The following is an 18,575-nucleotide window of genomic DNA, read 5'->3' on the forward strand; positions in this document are numbered from 1 at the left end:
GATAGACAGACAGACAGACAGACAGAATGATAGATAGAACGATAGAACAATAGATAGATAGATAGATAGATAGATAGATAGATAGGCAGAACGACAGACAGAACGATAGAACAATAGATAGAATGATATAAGGATAGATAGATAGATTGATAGAACGACAGGCAGAACGATAGATAGATAGATAGAACAGACAGACAGACAGAACGATCGATAGAACAATAGATAGATAGATAGATAGATAGATAGATAGATAGATAGAACGATAGAGAACGATAGAACGATAGAACGATAGAACGATAGAACGATAGATAGATAGATAGATAGATAGATAGAACGATAGAACAATAGATAGAACGATAGAACAATAGATAGATAGATAGATAGATAGATAGATAGATAGATAGATAGATAGATAGGCAGAACGACAGACAGAACGATAGAACAATAGATAGAATGATATAAGATAGATAGATAGATTGATAGAACGACAGGCAGAACGATAGATAGATAGATAGATAGATAGATAGATAGATAGGCAGAACGACAGACAGAACGATAGAACAATAGATAGAATGATATAAGGATAGATAGATAGATTGATAGAACGACAGGCAGAACGATAGATAGATAGATAGATAGATAGATAGATAGATAGATAGATAGATAGATAGATAGATAGATAGATAGATAGATAGATAGATAGATAGATAGATAGATAGATAGATAGATAGATAGATAGATAGATAGATAGATAGATAATGCATGTCATTAAGCTGTTTTTTTTTTCTCATGGAGTTAGAAACTGCCCCAAATTACTGACCTTCCTCCAGTTCTATTATGTCTCTGTCAGGAAGTAACATGGCCTCACCTTGCAGCAGCCTGCTCCTTATTTCCTCCCAATTAATTTCCTTTCATTTCTCACACTCAAACACATTATCCAAATGAGCAGCAATTACTCACGCAATCACACCACGTTTCATCTCCATCAATATTTCGCATTTCATTGTCCGTGGGGTTACAGATGTCACAGCGAGTAGAATCACAAACAACAGCTTACAGGCAAAATGTAATTAGAATTAATGGGTTCAATCCGCGTCTCATTTCATCTCTTTGTGTTTGTTTGATTGAGCCGGCTGAGAAACCCCACCGCTCAACCAGCTGCTTATTTCCACAGTCCACACGACTGTCTGGACAAACATGGCGATCGGCCGGGCTAAAAACCATGTGAGTGCATGAATCTTGCTAAATAAATGATCATGATATCAGTATACAAATACAACATGGAAAAATCATGTTAACACTGTTATCATTTACTGTATATTACTGTATCATTCAAAAACTAGGGTAATGAATATGGTAATCACTTCAAGACATACAGTATGTACCCTCACTGAACTTCACTGTATGTGTGCTAGTGTCTTTCTGTAAGATTTGAGCTACTGATCACATTCAGGCTTCAGCATAACACTCACATTTCACCATCACCATGTAGACGTCTATGGTGCAGATGGGCGGCTGGGGCAAACGCTCGCCCTTCTCCAGGATGTCTGGAATGTCACGTGTGGAAATCCCATCGTAGGGCTTTCCTCCAAACGTCATCAGTTCCCAGATAGTCACCCCTGAATGACAATATTTAAAGTCTTTACTTTCACTTTGTATCTATTGAATCCATCTTTGCTGAATAAAATTACAGTAACTTCTTAAAAAAAACGGACCTTTTGATATATATTTTGTATTTCATATTATATATTCTCAGTTAATTTAAAGTCCATATTATGGAAGCTTGTTTCTGCCATGAAATAAAAAAGGTAATTGAGATTTTTTCTCTCACAATTCTAACTTTATTCACGCAATTACGAGTTTATATCTCACAATTCTGACATTTTCCTCAGAAATGCAAGATATAAACTAATAATTGTGAGTTATAAAGTTAGAATTCCATGATATAAAGTCAGAATTGTGAGATATAAACTCGCAATTGCGAGAAAAAGTCTGAATTGTGAGGTTATATCTCGCAATTCTGACTTTATAACATGCAATTGTGTTTAAATCTCGCAATTCTGACTTTTTTTTTTTCAGAATTGTGATATATAAACTCGTAATTGCGTGTTATAATGTCCAATTGTGAGGAAAAAAAAAGACTGATGTTTTTTTCTCAGAATTGCAAGTTTATATCTCACAGCTCTGAATGTAAATCTTGCAATTCTGACTTTATAACTTGCAATTGGAAGTTTAAATCTCACAATTCTGAGAAAAAAAAGTCAGAATTGTGAGATGCAAACTTGTAATTGCAAGAAAAAACCCTCAGAATTGTGAGATAAAAAGTTGCAGTTACCTTTTTTTATATGTATTTATATTTTATTTAGTGGCGGAAACAAGCTTCTATACTATATATATATATATATATATATATATATATATATCTCCTATGCTATGATGGTAAGTGTAGATTTACAAATTTGCTCAAATACTTGACTAGTGAGGGATTGCTTTACAAGTATGTAGTATTAACTGATTTAAGTGCAAACCAAACTAGTTGTAAGTGTTTTACTCACCATAACTCCACACATCACTCTGGTGTGTGAACTTCCTGTAATGTATGCACTCTAAAGCCATCCACTTGATGGGCATCTGCATAAGAGAGAATTCTAATCAGGATGTAATCTGGAAATATACAGTAATGCAATCATGTGTAATTAAAAACATACATTTGTGAAGTTCTAAAAAAAAGAACGATCCAATTTGGACAGAAACAGCTCTGCAATATGATTAGAAATTAAAAATACAATCAAGCAACTACCATTTCTATTGATTAATGAAGTTTATATATATATATATAGATAAATTACAAAATCACTTCATGGAAGTTCAATGGAACTGTTCACAACTGTTAAAGTTTTATGAGTTTGTCAGAGCCAGTGTGTCTCAGGCTCTAAACACTGACCTTGCCTCCATCTGAATTATACTCCTTTTCATTGGCATCAAGCAGTCGAGCAAGTCCAAAATCAGTGATCTTGATGTGGTTTGGAGATTTTACCAGGACGTTACGAGCTGCGAGGTCCCTGTGCACCAGCCGCCTCTCCTCCAGGTACATCATACCCTGATGAAGAAGATATCCAAAAACACAATTATTATCATAAATACAACTATAAATAATTACATTCAGAACAGTGGAAGTCTGTTAAGAAAATTCAACCCACTAAAAATTAAAGGCACAATATGTAATTTTTTGCCACTAGAGGTCGCCTATTCAAAACAAAGGCGCAGCTTGAAGACGCCGAGATTGAACGTGGATTTGAGATGTCGTCTTCACCTCCCAGCTGGTGGAAAAGAATTGGGATTGGGCTAGTGCACAAATCATGTTCATGGATGAGATTACTTACATATATAAAACATATAATATATTAAAGCGTCTTTGGTGTTTCCATGGTTTCTACAAAATAAACCCGGATATTGAGGTTAAAATTGCTTGTTTCTCTGGATGTAAACATTCTTGGAAATATTTGGGATAATGTAAGTACACAAGTCAACAAAATATATAACATTGTTCTAGTGGTTTTTGGACATTTTATTCCAAAAATCTTACATGTTGTGCCTTTAAAACTACAATGGCTGCATTTTAAAGTCCCATGAAATTCAAATTGTCATTTTTTGCAGTGTTTATCATCTTATTTATTCATGCACCTAAAAAAATAAAATAAAATGAATGTCTCTCAATATTTTATCAAAATATCATCCCCTCCCTCTTTTACTGGCGTGAGGGCGGGACAACCTGTCACTCACATGAGATCGACCAATAGCAAACCACAACCATCCAATCAATTCTAAATGGACAAAATCAAGTCCCACCCAACATATTTTTTTCCTGTTCGAGAAGCCTTTCACTGGTTATACATCACAATAGGTAAGAAAAGATCACAAATTCCGATTCATGCCGACTTTAAGTAAAAACTAAAATTATTTTTAGTATTAAGTTTAGTGCACTTCATTGCAGAAGTTGGAACACATCGGATTGTGAAAAGTTAAATAGATGAAAAACAAGATGAAAAAAGCTTACTGCTCATAAATTACCTAACCAAAAAAGGTTCAATGCCCTGCCCTGTGTTTAATTCGGTACGACAGAGCATATTTTAAAGATTTTTCCAAAGATCCTTCAATATTGATGTCTTTAAAAGAATGCACAGAAAACAGAATCAGAAACTTCAAAACTTTTTTAAAAAAAAATCATGTATACCAACAACATTGTGCAGTTATGAGAACAAATTGACATAGAGAGTAATTGTCCCTGCAAGTTGTGTTTCTTTTGCCGCTCATCTTTGTGAAAAAGACTGAATGGGACGGTTATAAAATTGCTTTCATTTCAGTCTGTGATATTTTGCAATAAAGAAAAGTGCAAAAAAGATACCCTAAGGGACAACAAAAAACATTTCAGGGGTGCACATTTCAGAAGTACACAAAAACATATGATGACACTTATGATGAAGGGACTGGTCTGAATATTTTCAATGTTTTTATTATGAATACAACATTCAATAGAAGACAACAGTGACCGGCAGGCTGTGTTCAAAACAGTCTGAAATGAGGAGAAATGAGAAACATATTTCTCTGTAATACACCGCTCTCTTTGCCACACTGACGGCGATGTGTTTTCCTGCTTAAGTGCTGCTCAAAATTAGTTCAACAGCAGCAACAAAAAAGGCAGACAAAAGCAAAGTCAAGCACATTGTGTTAAAATACAACGAGGACCACATTTTCAGCTAATTCATCTTGGATGGCCTGAGGGTGAGTAAATTAACAGCAAATTTTCATTTTTGGGTGAATTATCCCTTTAATTTATTAAGTGTACATACTAATTAATGTATAGCCGATATTACTGAGCAAAATATAATGTATTTATTTGGCTACTTTAAGATGGCCAGAATGGAGTCACGCCAATACAATATCAGTGCAGTGAAATGAAAGTGTATTTAAAACGGATTACTTCTGGGATGGGAGAGTCAATCAATGGAAATGTTGATTACTACAAACCTCAGCATACCTGAGCCAAGTAGTATTCACCCTGTCCTGTATCTGTTTAAAAGAATTAAAAACCCATGGAGCGTGTAAGACATTAAACACTTGATTCTTCAGTGCTAAAGCAATGGTCATGGCGCAGGGGAAGAGCAGAGCGAGCCTGAGGGAATGAATTTCTGTTTAATGGTTAATAAAAATAAATGGATGGTTTGTAAGACTATGGAAAGATGCTGTTCATTTGGAATAGTGCTGTGTAATTTATCCTATGAGAGATGCTGGGCTTGCACTGCTGTTGACACAGTTATGATGTGGATTGGGTATGTTTTATTGCCGTTAAGTGACTGGAGAATGTGCATATTATTCATGCCAAATTAGAGAATAAACAGTAAGAAATGGGGATAGGGACATCTAAAGCCAAGTGCTCCATTTTAAACGTTGTTCTATCTGTAAAATATTGACAAAAAGGGTCAAATTCTGAGAAAAAGGTAACATTTTATTTCGACAGTACTCTAACTATACAGTCTAGTAACTGTAAGTAACTTTGCAACTACATGTCAACTAATAATATCTGCTAACACTTTATTTTGATGGTCCCTAACAGATAATCTACTGACTGTAAGTAACTTTGCAACTACATGTCAATTTATTCTACTAACGCAAACCCAAACATAACCAATACCCTAATGGTAACACTTTGGTATGGGGAACACATATTTAATATTAATTATGACTTTTGCCTCAGTAAACTCTTAATTTACTGCTTATTAATAGTTAGTAATGTAGTTGTTGTAGCATTTAAGTTTAGGTATTGGGTAGGATTTAGTGATGTAGAATATGGTCACTAGGCATTAAAGGCATTAAAGGGATAGTTCACCCAAAAATGAAAATTATCCCATGATTTACTCACCCTCAAGCCAACCTAGGTGTATTTGACAACCTTCTTTCGAACACAATCTTTAGTCCTCCAGGGTTTATAATGGTTGTGAATGGGGAGGCACATTTTGAAGACAAAAATAATGCATCCATCCATAAAAAAAGTAATCCATATGACACCAGGGGTCAAATAAAGGTCTTCTGAAGTGAAGCGATGCATTTTTGTAAGAAAAATATCCATATTTAAAACTTTATAAATTCAAAAAATCAGCTTTTGGTTGAAGATGTTAGAAGCAGATCCTTTAAGTCATGAAAGTTGTGAGGTGGAGCCTCCATGGATCGGACTTGTTTGTTCAGCACATCCCACAGATGCTCGATTGGATTGAGATCTGGGGAATTCGGAGGCCAAGTCAACACCTCAAACTCGTTGTGCTCCTCAAACCATTCCTGAACCATTTTTGCTTTGTGGCAGGAGCATTATCCTGCTGAAAGAGGCCACAGCCACCAGGGAATACCGTTTCCATGAAAGGGTGTTCATGGTCTGCAACAATGCTTAGATAGGTGGTACGTGTCAAAGTAACATCCACATGGATGGCAGGACCCAAGGTTTCCCAGCAGAACATTGCCCAAAGCATCACACTGCCTCCGCCGGCTCGCCTTCTTCCCATAGTTCATCCTGGTGCCATGTGTTCCCCAGGTAAGCAATGCACACGAACCGGGCCATCCACGTGATGTAAAAGAAAATGTGATTCATCAGACCAGGCCACCTTCTTCCATTGCTCCGTGGTCCAGTTCTGATGCTCACGTGTCCACTGTTGGCTCTTTCGGCGGTGGACAGGGGTCAGCATGGGCACCCTGACTGGTCTGCAGCTATGCAGCTCCATACGCAACAAACTGTGATGCACTGTGTATTCTGACACCTTTCTATCAGAACCAGCATTAACTTCTTGAGAAATTTGAGCTACAGTAGCTCGTCCGTTGGATCGGATCATACGGTCCAGATGCAATTACTTAGATGCGATTAATCACGATTAATCGACTTGAAAGCACTAATTAATTAAAATTAATTAAATATTTTTAAATAGTAAATGAGTAAATTACATATTATTTTGTTTAGTTGTCCCTTTCGAGGGTCGAAAACTCCAGAGTAGTGTGAATGACAGGTATAACCGTAGCAGAAGTTTAGCATTTTAAAACAAAAGTATTGTGATGTATATTTATAACAACAAAATTAACACAAATTGATTCTCAATTTATCCAGAATCATGCAATCTGACTGACAATCATGTAAAATCAAACCAAAAACAAATATTAAAGGTGCCATCGAAATGAAAATTGAATTTTCCTCGGCATAGTTGAATAACAAGAGTTTAGTACATGGAAATGACAAACAGTGAGTCTCAAACTCCATTGTTTCCTCCTTCTTATATAAATCTCATTTGTTTAAAAGACCTGCGAAGAACAGGCAAATCTCAACATAACACCAACTGTGACGCAACAGTCGGGATCATTAATATGTACGCCCCCAATATTTGCATATGCCAGCCCATGTTCAAGGCATTACACAAGGGCAGCCAGTATTAACGTCTGGATCTGTGCACAGCTGAATCAACAGACTAGGTAAGCAAGCAAGGACAATAGCGAAAAATGGCAGATGGAGCAATAATAACTGACATGATCCATGATAACATGATATTTTTAGTGATATTTGTAAATTGTCTTTCTAAATGTTTTGTTAGCATGTTGCTAATGTACTGTTAAATGTGGTTAAAGTTACCATTGTTTATTACTGTATTCACGGAGACAAGACTGTCGTTATTTTCATTTTTAAACACTTGCAGTCTGTATAATTCATAAACACAACTTCATTCTTTATAAATCTCTCCAACAGTGTGTAATGTTAGCTTTAGCCACGGAGCATAGCCTCAAACTCATTCAGAATCAAATGTAAACATCCAAATAAATACTATACTTACGCGATTAGACATGCTGCATGACGAACACTTTGTAAAGATCCATTTTGAGGGTTATATTAGCTATGTGAACTTTGTTTATGCAGTGATAGAGTCGAGAGCTCGGGAGGGGGTGGAGAACACGCGATTTAAAGGGGCCGCAGCCTGAATCGGTGCATTTCTATTTATGCCTCACAATAGGCAGTTAAAAAAATTTATTTAAAAAAATCTATGGGGTATTTTGAGCTGCAACTTCACAGACACATTCAGGGGACACCTTAGACTTATATTACATCTTGTAAAAAAACGTTCGATGGCACCTTTAAGAGGGGCATGTTGACTCTACAGAGAGTGATTTGACACTGTAAAGGCCAATTTTAAATAAACACAATCAGATAAGAGTGCAGATACAATAAATAATTTGCAGTTTGTTATTACTGGGTTTAATAACTGTTATATTTGTTGCCAAGATGTCAAGGTTTGAATGGTTAGCATGGTTGAGGTAGTCTAACTACATCACCCACCAACCATGCAACTACCATTGAAATGAATGGGAATACTAATGGATAGCTTTCCTCAGGTATTATAGGCCTCCTTGGATGTTGCAGTGCATTTCTAAAAGCATCCCTTGCTTTTAGGACCTTTGAGGTTTCTCTATATTCAGAGCTTTAACTTTACTTGAAAAAAATAAAGAGAGAGAGAACAGACAGCAAAGAGCAGTCCTTTGTGTCCACTGTTTGAGAGCACCCAGATGAAAGTAGGAGTAACCTAATCAAAACACCGCCTGCATTTAGCATAACAAGCCATCTGCATGCCGATCCAGGGAGCGAGACTTAATTCCGGCGTGAGGTGCATTCGAGGGCATTCATAGAGCGTCTCCTCATCTCACTCTTTTATGCACCAGCTTTTATCTGTGCATTAATAAAGGTTAAAGTTTCCTTGGAACGGAAGAGAAGAGGGTCCCTCTGTGCCCTATTACAACATATTCTTGCCTCTGGATAGGCAAATAACAAAAATTAGACTCACTTGATTATTTGGAACTAATTAGAGAGTGAAAAGAAAAAAAAAAAAAAAAACTAAGTGCTATGGTGAAAGCATGCGGACAGTAATGCTGACAAGGAGGAAGTGGGCTGGAACGAGAGGGAAGCCATCACAATGGAGCATCACAATGGAAAGTGACAGAGGTGACACATAGAAACCAATGATATGTATCAAAAATCTCAAAAGTTACAATCAAAAGTACCTATGCACATTATCATTATCATGTGGCCAAAGAGAATGATGCATAATACTGTTGTTGTGCACACATGTCAGTGCATAAACCGACTAAATAAGTTTAATTTTCTATCTATATCACCATTCCTCATGAACATAGATGTGCACAAAATGATCAATGGCAACTAATATCCACATCCATGACAAACCTCAAATTCAAAAAGTCTCAACTCAGAAAGACCTTTCTATTCGTTATTACGACAATTTGTTGCATACATATGTGCTAAATTCGAGGCCCTGTTTACCCTGTTTAAATACAGGTGTACACAGGGTCTAAAACATATTCAGCTTGTCCACTTCCAGAGGTAGTTGAAAACATATTCGACCAGATTGCTTTCAAGGTGTAGACGCTCATGTTTCCGAATGCGTTCGAACAGAGCAAAAGACCGCCTACTCTCCTCCTACTGATTGTGTAAACATTACGGGAAGCGCTCTAGCCAGATGGGATTTAAACTTTGCCGGCTGAAGACCCAAGTTTGGTTGAAGACGAAAAATGTACCAAGCACAATGTTCTCTCTCTTTCTTCGTCGTCTTCGTGAGCATTCATATGTAAATTGTGCAACCTTATTTTGTCCATAAAATTGAAAAATATGAAAAAGCCATACCATTTACCCTCTCCTCGAAGAAATCAGGACAGAAGTGGAAAAAAAAAACACTACTGCCTCATCTACTTGTGATCAGATTGACCAAAATGCATCTTTATTAAGTTTAAACAGGACCAAACATGCAATAATTCTGACATGTTTTGAAGACAGCTTTATATCTTTTTATTTTAGGAAAAGTTGCCATACGGAAATTTTAAAATGGAAATAAATTATTAAAACAAACACTGCTCTATTGGATGTTTCTTAATGAACTGATATATTTACACACTTAGAACACCTACAATGTCGAAGTGAGTCAGTCAATACAGAAATATTATGATTTATCCTTTAATATTGCTCTTAAAAGGTGCTAATGCTGCACTCATGCTTTTTCCATAAAACATGGTTGTGTTCTACACTATTGACAATACACAATTGACCTTTTTGCCTGCAAAATTTTACTAATATGACCATAAATTAAGAGTGACACCAAAAAAAAACAGTCTGAGATAGGATAGAAAAAAATATTTGTGTGGCTAAAGAAGACCCCAGAATATTATTGGTTACTTTCAGGATATTATGTGTTGCATTTAAAAAAAAAATAGAAACACAACAAAATTGATATGTTGCCATATGGTGGATACAGTGGTCAACCTTACAGGAAATAGAACTGGAATATACAGTACTGTTGGCCGCACACATTCAGGAATCTCTGAAAACATCCTGTGTGTTCGATTGAGCACTTATGTGGTTTGAGTTATCATTTGCATTCACTCACAAACAAACATGTTCATAAATCTCAAAAGAAAAGATGGTACTAAGAGCCAGTGTATCCCCTAAACATGCATGCATAATACAGAAGATATACTAATAGACTCTACATACTGAAACTCTGGAACGGAAATATAAGTATGAAAATGGAGTCTCCTGAAGCATAACATTGTTTTCCCGTTTTCCCATTGTGAGTCTTGTCTCTATCCCCAACCTTTGGACTGACAAGAGCACAGCGGTGAGAATGTCCATCATCCGGATGAATCTAAAATGACACCTACAGTATGATGTACAGGAACACTGTTTTTCAGGAGCACTGTAGAGCACTAATCTAACAGTATAATAGGTTTTGAGATAAATAGATTCACTGGCCATGATGGCAGCAGCGTGGAGAGGTGCTGAGTGTCTAATTCACGCCAAGTGCTGCTCGCTTGGCATTTTTTTCTGGTTGCGAGAATTAAAAATGTTCAGAAGGCAGCACTCATCAACAGGTGTGTTTGACTTGAAGAGTACTGTGAGAGTGATTCAAAAGCATATGGAGCTGTATGCTATCTAATCGATGTCATACACCGATTGGTCTGTGCAGCACCACTTCAAGTCGAAAATACACCTAATGTCACTTTTTACCCAGCCGTCCAATCACAGTGGAGTAAGGGTGGGACAAATACCACAACAACCAACCGTCACATCCTGCTTGTACAATGACAAAGGAAGACAACAACAAGCACAACAATGGAACAAAATAATTCAAAACAATGGCCAGAGCAAGTTTTCTACACTCTGTCAACATTTTTATATTTAGAAGCAAACTATCTGAGAAATCAGATAATAGTAAGCAGATTTGGGGAAAGTTACTTACTTTTAAAAGTAATGTGTTACAATATTGCATTACTCATGGCTCTTGCGCCCGGCGCAAATCTAAAATGGGTTGGTCTGAAGTAGCTTCATTATTCATAGGTGTGGTTTGGGCGTAACGTGAAATAACCAATCAGAGTCATCTACCATTCCCTTTAAGAGCGAGATGCGCTCGCGCCATGGCGGATTGATATTTACATGACGGAATTTGTTGGCGGAAAAGCTGAAATTGCCTGTTAAGTGGCCAGTCAATCTTTCAGTTGTCTGCGTTGGATGCAGGCTTTCAAATAGCTCCGCGCGATGAGTCGGTTAATATATATGTGTGTGTGTATTGGCACGATTGTCCAATTAATTAGCCAATTTCGTTCATCATTATTTGTAATAGCAGGCTGAACTGAAAATAGGTAGCCTAATTCTAATACACGCAATGACTATTCATCATTACATTTTTATATTTATGTAGCCTACACAATAATATTCTTTTACACTATAATCCTTTGGTTTTTAATTTTGGCATGTTTGTGTGATGCGCATCCCTGTGTGTAATAAGCAAAGTCAACGCGCACTGTGGACGCGCCCAGAGGTGCAGTTTCTACCAACGCGCTCTAACAAAAAATATTGCGCCATTGACTTTAGACTAGGTTTTTTCTGGTCAGTGTCGCAATTGTTTAATGGAACAGCAAAATAGCACCAGGGATTGTTTGCGCCGGAAACGCCTCCTTTTTTGCGCTGAACCGCCCAGGGAGCGCAAGTTCATTCACTAGTTTAGCGACGTGCTTTGTGGAGGGAAAAGCGCGCTTTGCGCGGGTCAAAATAGGAATGACACATGCGTCGGTGTACAAAGTCAATTGCGCTGGGTGCAAGATAGGGCCCATAATAATAATATATCAATTGAAACTATAGAATATCTTCTTTTATTTGTGTACACTCAGAGTAAAAACACAATGTTGTGCTTTTTGTAAAATAAAGAAAACTAACATGATGCGTGATCTCTCCTATCCCTCTGAACGAAGTCCAATCTGACAGTTCTCAGAAAATGAACTGTAACTTATGAATACTAATGACAAAAAAAATGACACTTACGTCTAAAGAAATGTTGAAATGTCAGGTTTTAAATCGTGCAAGTCAAATCGAAAACAAACATTCTGTGTTTATGTAATCTGTATGAAAAGAGAGCCATGTCAGAAGTCTGTGATTCAGCTCATTATCCGCTAATGCGGCCACGCCCACGGAGCCAGCGCTATTCAGATGCAAATTCAGAGGCAATACATGCATTCATCGTCTCAATTGTGTATTTATTGTCTTGAAAAGTGTTTATTTGGATGTTAAAGCAATGGTTAGCGATCTCTAGAAGACATACCGTTAGTTCCTAGTTCCTTTTCTTCTTTATATTATGAATTTGTGGACTAAAGGTGTAAAGAGCGCCCTCCGGCTGCAAGTATGAATTAAAAACACAGTATCCAGCACTCATAGTGATGACAATAAATATTATTTCTCAGTATAGAAAATTGACATAAATATATAAGAATCCATTAATATTTCTCCAAATGTGCATGCTTTTAAGCTAAAAGCCTATATGAAATGCCATAGAGGTAACATAATTGTTCAGACACTTTGCATCACAGAAATACATTATATTTTAAAGAATATAATAGAATACCATTATTTTAAATTGTAATAATATTTCACAGTATTGCTATTTATGATGAGCTGAGACATTATTACAGAGGGGTTTTTTTCACAGCCTACCTGACTGATAGGCCTCATTAATATGTCATTTCAGGTCATTATTATGTGATTCCTTTGTCTTCTCAGACAAAGGCTACTAGGCTGATTTGGGGCCTGGAGAAGTTTTGACATGCTCTGACATTTGTGCTTTTTTCATTTGTTCATAAACACATTAATGACACAAGTGTCATTACACTGTATTCAACACAAACTAGGCTACAATAATATGTGAGGAACATGTATGTACATGTTTGTGTTTTTGAAGGAATAACGTTTATGCGTGGTTATTGAAAAAACAAAAAACTTAAGTCACTGAAATAAGGCCAAAAAAGTATATTAAATCTGTGTTCATAAGACTTCTGGGTATTGGAGGTTGTAGACTAGAGTTTTTGCTTCAGAATTATGTAAAAATTATGCTGCCTACTCCTTCATATAAAACAATATATTGATTTAGTTTTTGTAAGTCACTTTTTGTCAAGAAATGTATGCGTGGAGGCGTGAATCTGCATGAATAATGGGCCATTTACACCTGAGAAGACAAAAGAATCACATAATAACGACCTGAAATGACTTGCATATTAATGAGGCCTTTCAGTCAGGTAGGCTGTGAAAAAAACCCTCTGTTATCATGTCTCAGCTCAATTTAAAATAATGGTATTCTATTATATTCTTTAAAAATATCATGTATTTCTGTGATGCAAAGTGTCTGAACAATTATGTTACCTCTATGGCATTTCATATAAGCTTTTAGCTTAAAAGCATGCACATTTGGAGAAATATTGATGGATTCGTATATGTTTATGTCAAATTTCTATACAGAGGAGTAATATTTATTCTATATTCTATATATCATCACTATGAGTGCTGGATACTGTGTTTTCAATTCATACTTGCAGCCGGAGGGCGCTCTGTGCACCTTTAGGCCACAAATCCATATAAAGAAGAAGAAGAACCAGGAACTAACTGCATGTCTTCTAGAGGTCGCTAACCATGGCTTTAACATCCAGATAAACACTTTTCAAGATAATAAATACACGATTGAGACAATGAATGCATGTATTGCTTCTGAATTTGCGTCTGAATAGCGCTCGTTCTGTGGCAGTGGCCGCATTAGCGGATAATGAGCTGAATCACTGACTTCTGACATGGCTCTCTTTTCATACAAATTACATAAACACAGAATGTTTGTTTTCGATTTGACTTGCACGATTTAAAACCTGACATTTCAACGTTTCTTTAGACATAAGTTTAATTTTTTTTGTTATTAGTATTCACTAAGTTACAGTTCATTTTCTGAGAACTATCAGATTGGACTTTGTTCAGAGGGAGACGAGAGATCACACATCATGTTAGTTTTCTTTATTTTACAAAAAGCACAACATTTTGTTTTTACTCTGAGTGTGCACAAATGAAAGAAGATATTCAACAGAATAAAATGGTGTATAACTCTTAATTGTATGTGCAACATTGACAGAGTATTTTGAGTATCTTTCACACTGGTAAGAAAAAAAACACGGTGGTATCGCCGGCGATACCTCAGACCTCAGAGTGTTAATAAAGTGAGATGAAATACATAAAGTATATTTGTGTTATTTAACATTTAATTATTGCAGCTTTAACCCCTCCTGTTTGAACCGCCCACTCTAAGAGGGACTCGGACACGGATCCACCTGCATGGGAGTCGGGCGCTCTAACAAGACCGCAGTCTCTAGCGCACCTCTTGAGATCAGAGGAGTGAGATTTACATGCACAGCTTTTACCGGCCTACATCCGTTATACTCACTCCCATCCGGGTCACGGCACCAATGTAACCCCTTCTGTTCGAACCACCCGCTCTAAGCGGGATTCGAATCCGGGTTCGCCAGGATGGGAGTCAGGCGCTCTAACAAGGAGGCTAAAGCGCTAGAGTGCCTCTTGTGATCAGGGGAGTGAGGTTTACACACACAGCTCTTACTGGCCCAACTCAACTGAAAAAAAATGCTGCGTTGCCGAAGCACTCTTAAGTGCCCGCAGCTAGACATTTTCAGAAGATGTTGGCTACACTGTTCTACAATGCTGTCTACAACCAATGTCACAAAACTAAATGAGAGAGAAGAAATGTGACAAAGCATAGAAAGAGCGTGTCATTGAAGTCAGCATCCATTTACACAAAGTGTTCTGGAATACAGCTGGCCAGATTCTGACCAAAGAGTGAAGATTTCCCGGATCTGAAGAGCAGAGGTGAGCTCCTCTGTTCCCAGAGCGTCCCACTGCCTCCTCTCATGGCATCTGCTGAAATGTCACCACTCAGATAATGAAATAATAAATCTTTTGATATTTAGGAGAGTAAATATCACGAAGTAACCCTGATTTTTTGAAAAGGAAGAAATAGAAAGAAGAAAGAAAAAGGAAAGAGGTTGTTATTAATATTACAATACCAAAACTCAATATCAACAGCATAAATTCAATAAATAATGTGTAAAGCAACAAGTGAGTAAATGTGAAAAAGTTTTATGGTGAGCTCACTGCCACTGTAATAAATAGTTATTAATTATTTGCAAATTAATATAATAGTATAAATAAATGGACATTCTGTGAAATATGCAGTTTCGCAGTCATTATACAAACATATTTGACTGTGCAATGCAGAGGGAATATAAATGTTGGTATTCACTAAGTCATCATCATATTTGCATCTAATATCTATTGGTTTAAATTGATTTGTATAGTAGTGATCTTCCGAGTTCATTAACAACACAAAAGGAGCTGTGAGAAATTATTATCATTTGGTTTTGAGAAATGTTAGAGTAATTGCGGGCTGTAATGAAAGGTTTGAGAACCTCTTTCACATTTCCCGGAGTCCCAAGCGAAGGAGAGGCTAAGATTAAATGCCATGGAAAGATGAAGGTGCAAATTAAACCAGAATGCCATTAATTTCCATGTTTCGTTTCTGGTAATGGCTACAATTTCAGTGACACTCTGGCTGACATGGCCTTGGCTCTTCGTTCCCATTACAAACTGCAATTATCTACAAATTACGCCTAGTGCCACTAGTGGTGTCAACAGCTTAAAACCCCAAACCCTACACATGAAATCCTACAGTTTAATAGAAAAACACTCATTAACGTAGGCGGGGAGTGTTTCTAACAGGCTCACAAGAGGAATCTCGCTTAGCAGTTCCCCTAATCGGTAAGAAACCACATTACCTTTATGAGACTTGAGATGAGCAGAATCCGTTGGTATATCTGTCCCTGTGACCCTCTAAACAACCTGATGTCACTAGTATTCATAGCTGTAGGTGTACATTGTTTAGCTTTAGTAACATCCATGTGATTGTGATTGTTAAGGTCTTTGAGGAAAACATTCCAGGATTTTTCTTCATATAGTGGACTTCACTGGGGTTCAACGGGTTGAAGGTCCAAATTGCAGCTCTACACGATCCCAGATGAGGAATAAGGGTCTTTTCTAGTGAAAAGACCTGTCGTTTTCTAAAAAAAAATAAAAAGTATATACTTTTTAACCACAAATGCTCATCTTGCACTGCTCTGATGCCCCACACATTATGTATGTATATATATATATATATATATATATATATATATATATATATATATATATATATATATATATATATATATATATGACCAATCATTTCGCTAGATAAGACCTTTGAAGCTGCACTGAAACTGACATTTGGACCTTCAACCCGCTGGTCCCTGTTGAAGTCCACTAAATGAAGAAAAATCCTGCAATGTTTTCCTCAAAAACCATAATTTCATTTCCACTGAAGAAAGAAAGACATACACATCTTGGATGGCATGGGGTTGAGTAAATTATCAGGAAATTTTAATTCTGAAGTGAACTAATACCAATTGAGCGTCGTTTAAAGCCACAGCCTACCTGAGTATTGTTGCTGACAATGTCCATCCATCATCTTCAGACCATTTCACAAAAGCTCAAATCATCTTAAACATGAAGTGCACTAAACTCAAATGGCCTCCACAGTCACCAGATATCAATCCAATAGAGCAGCTTTGGGATGTGCTGGAACGGGAAATTCGCATCATGGATGTGCAGCCGACAAATCTGCAGCAACTGCGTGATACTATCATGACAATATGGAGCGAAATCTCTGAGGAATGTTTCCAGCACCTTGTTGAATCTATTTCGTGAAGAATTAAGGAGGCAAAAGTGGGTCTGACTCGGTACTATCAAGTGTACCTAATAAAGTGGCCGGTGAATGTACGTATATAGTGAAACACACTTAATTTCGTTAGTTGTCTCATTAGGTGAAAAGATCCAGGAAAGTATCCTTCATGATTAAATATGGAAAGCAGCTAGCAGAGCATTCCTATATGGGAATCAATCTGGAAAGCTATTGCTCTGCACAACAACATTAGGTTTAGTTGCATGCAAATATGCCATATAGAAACAAGTATAAGGCTCTCATTTGGATTCACCACTGAAAAACAGTAGATGAATGAAAGATGGAATGGATAAGAGGTTTGTGGGACCTGGAGCTCCATTAATGAGGCCAAAGGAGATAATCCTGCAGCAGAAGAAAGCCATTTGTGTGGGGAAAAGACACAGAGGTACACTGTTTTTCCATGTCTGCATCTCGGGAGAGAACACACACCGTATGCAAAAGAGGGAGTCTTGGAAGAAGATCCCTTCGGCACAAAGGGAAATTTCTGATGAGGGGTTCCTATAACTGGTGAAATATGTTTCACAGTGGCAGGTTCTCAAAGACAATGCACATAATGCCAGACAAAAATAAATGAAATTACACAAGATGCCTTGTTGTGCATAAGAAAAATGATGTTTTGAAGAATTATGAATAGCTCCGTAATACTGTGGGTGGAAAATATCAATTATAACATTTGCTTCTTTGTTGCAACTCCCTCGTACACAATAAAAGAGCTGCTGATAGTGATCAAAGCATGCTGGGAGAGACGCTTGTGTGTTGGGGGTCTTAACTGTAGTGCACAGGGGGTTAACAACAGATCTGATTGGTCAAATGAAATATATCATGGTCACGGTAACAATTGCTATTGCTTGGCAGAATGGAAAGGACTGATTACTGTGATGTGGAAAGGATTCACACCAGTTAACATTTCAATTGAGAACTGAGGCACGTAATCTGCTTTAAATACATCATCCCATAATGAGTGCAATCTCTTCTTCACGCCGAGGTTATTATTTCACTGTGTGCAGGAACAGTTTGGCAGCTCAATGAGAATTTGGCCGGTAACAGCATTTTAACATTTTCACAGCGTGACCTGGAAAACCTCTAGCAGCGGGTCTGTGTCACAGCAGAATTCCGGGGCAGGAATAGGCAAGGTTGTCGAGCCGTTTGCTCAACCTACAACCTGATTAATAGGTGCCATTAAGCCAAAGCCCAAAGCTGTGAGTTACAACAAACCAGCACCCATCTCTTGAACTCAGCCAATCCATTCACAGCAGACAGATTCAATGTTTCTATGGCACTGGAACAGAAGGGACTTAAATGGGGATGCTGTGAAATAGAACACAGAGTTCTCAGACA

General features: G+C 37.2%; 1 protein-coding gene across 2 annotated transcripts in view; it reads right to left on the bottom strand.

The window, feature by feature from the left end:
- Positions 1 to 18,575, bottom strand: part of erbb4a (erb-b2 receptor tyrosine kinase 4a) — a 206,351-nt gene that overhangs the window by 10,510 nt on the left and 177,266 nt on the right. For both annotated transcript variants that reach the window (XM_048197983.1, XM_048197982.1), the window contains exons 21-23: positions 2,945 to 3,100; positions 2,556 to 2,631; positions 1,473 to 1,619 (exon numbers count right to left, since the gene is read on the bottom strand). In XM_048197983.1, coding sequence (XP_048053940.1) covers positions 1,473 to 1,619; positions 2,556 to 2,631; positions 2,945 to 3,100 — 379 coding nt within the window. The remainder of the gene's footprint in view (positions 1 to 1,472; positions 1,620 to 2,555; positions 2,632 to 2,944; positions 3,101 to 18,575) is intronic.

The sequence above is a fragment of the Megalobrama amblycephala genome, linkage group LG7 (genome assembly GCF_018812025.1).
Source record: "Megalobrama amblycephala isolate DHTTF-2021 linkage group LG7, ASM1881202v1, whole genome shotgun sequence".
Lineage (NCBI taxonomy): Eukaryota > Metazoa > Chordata > Actinopteri > Cypriniformes > Xenocyprididae > Megalobrama > Megalobrama amblycephala.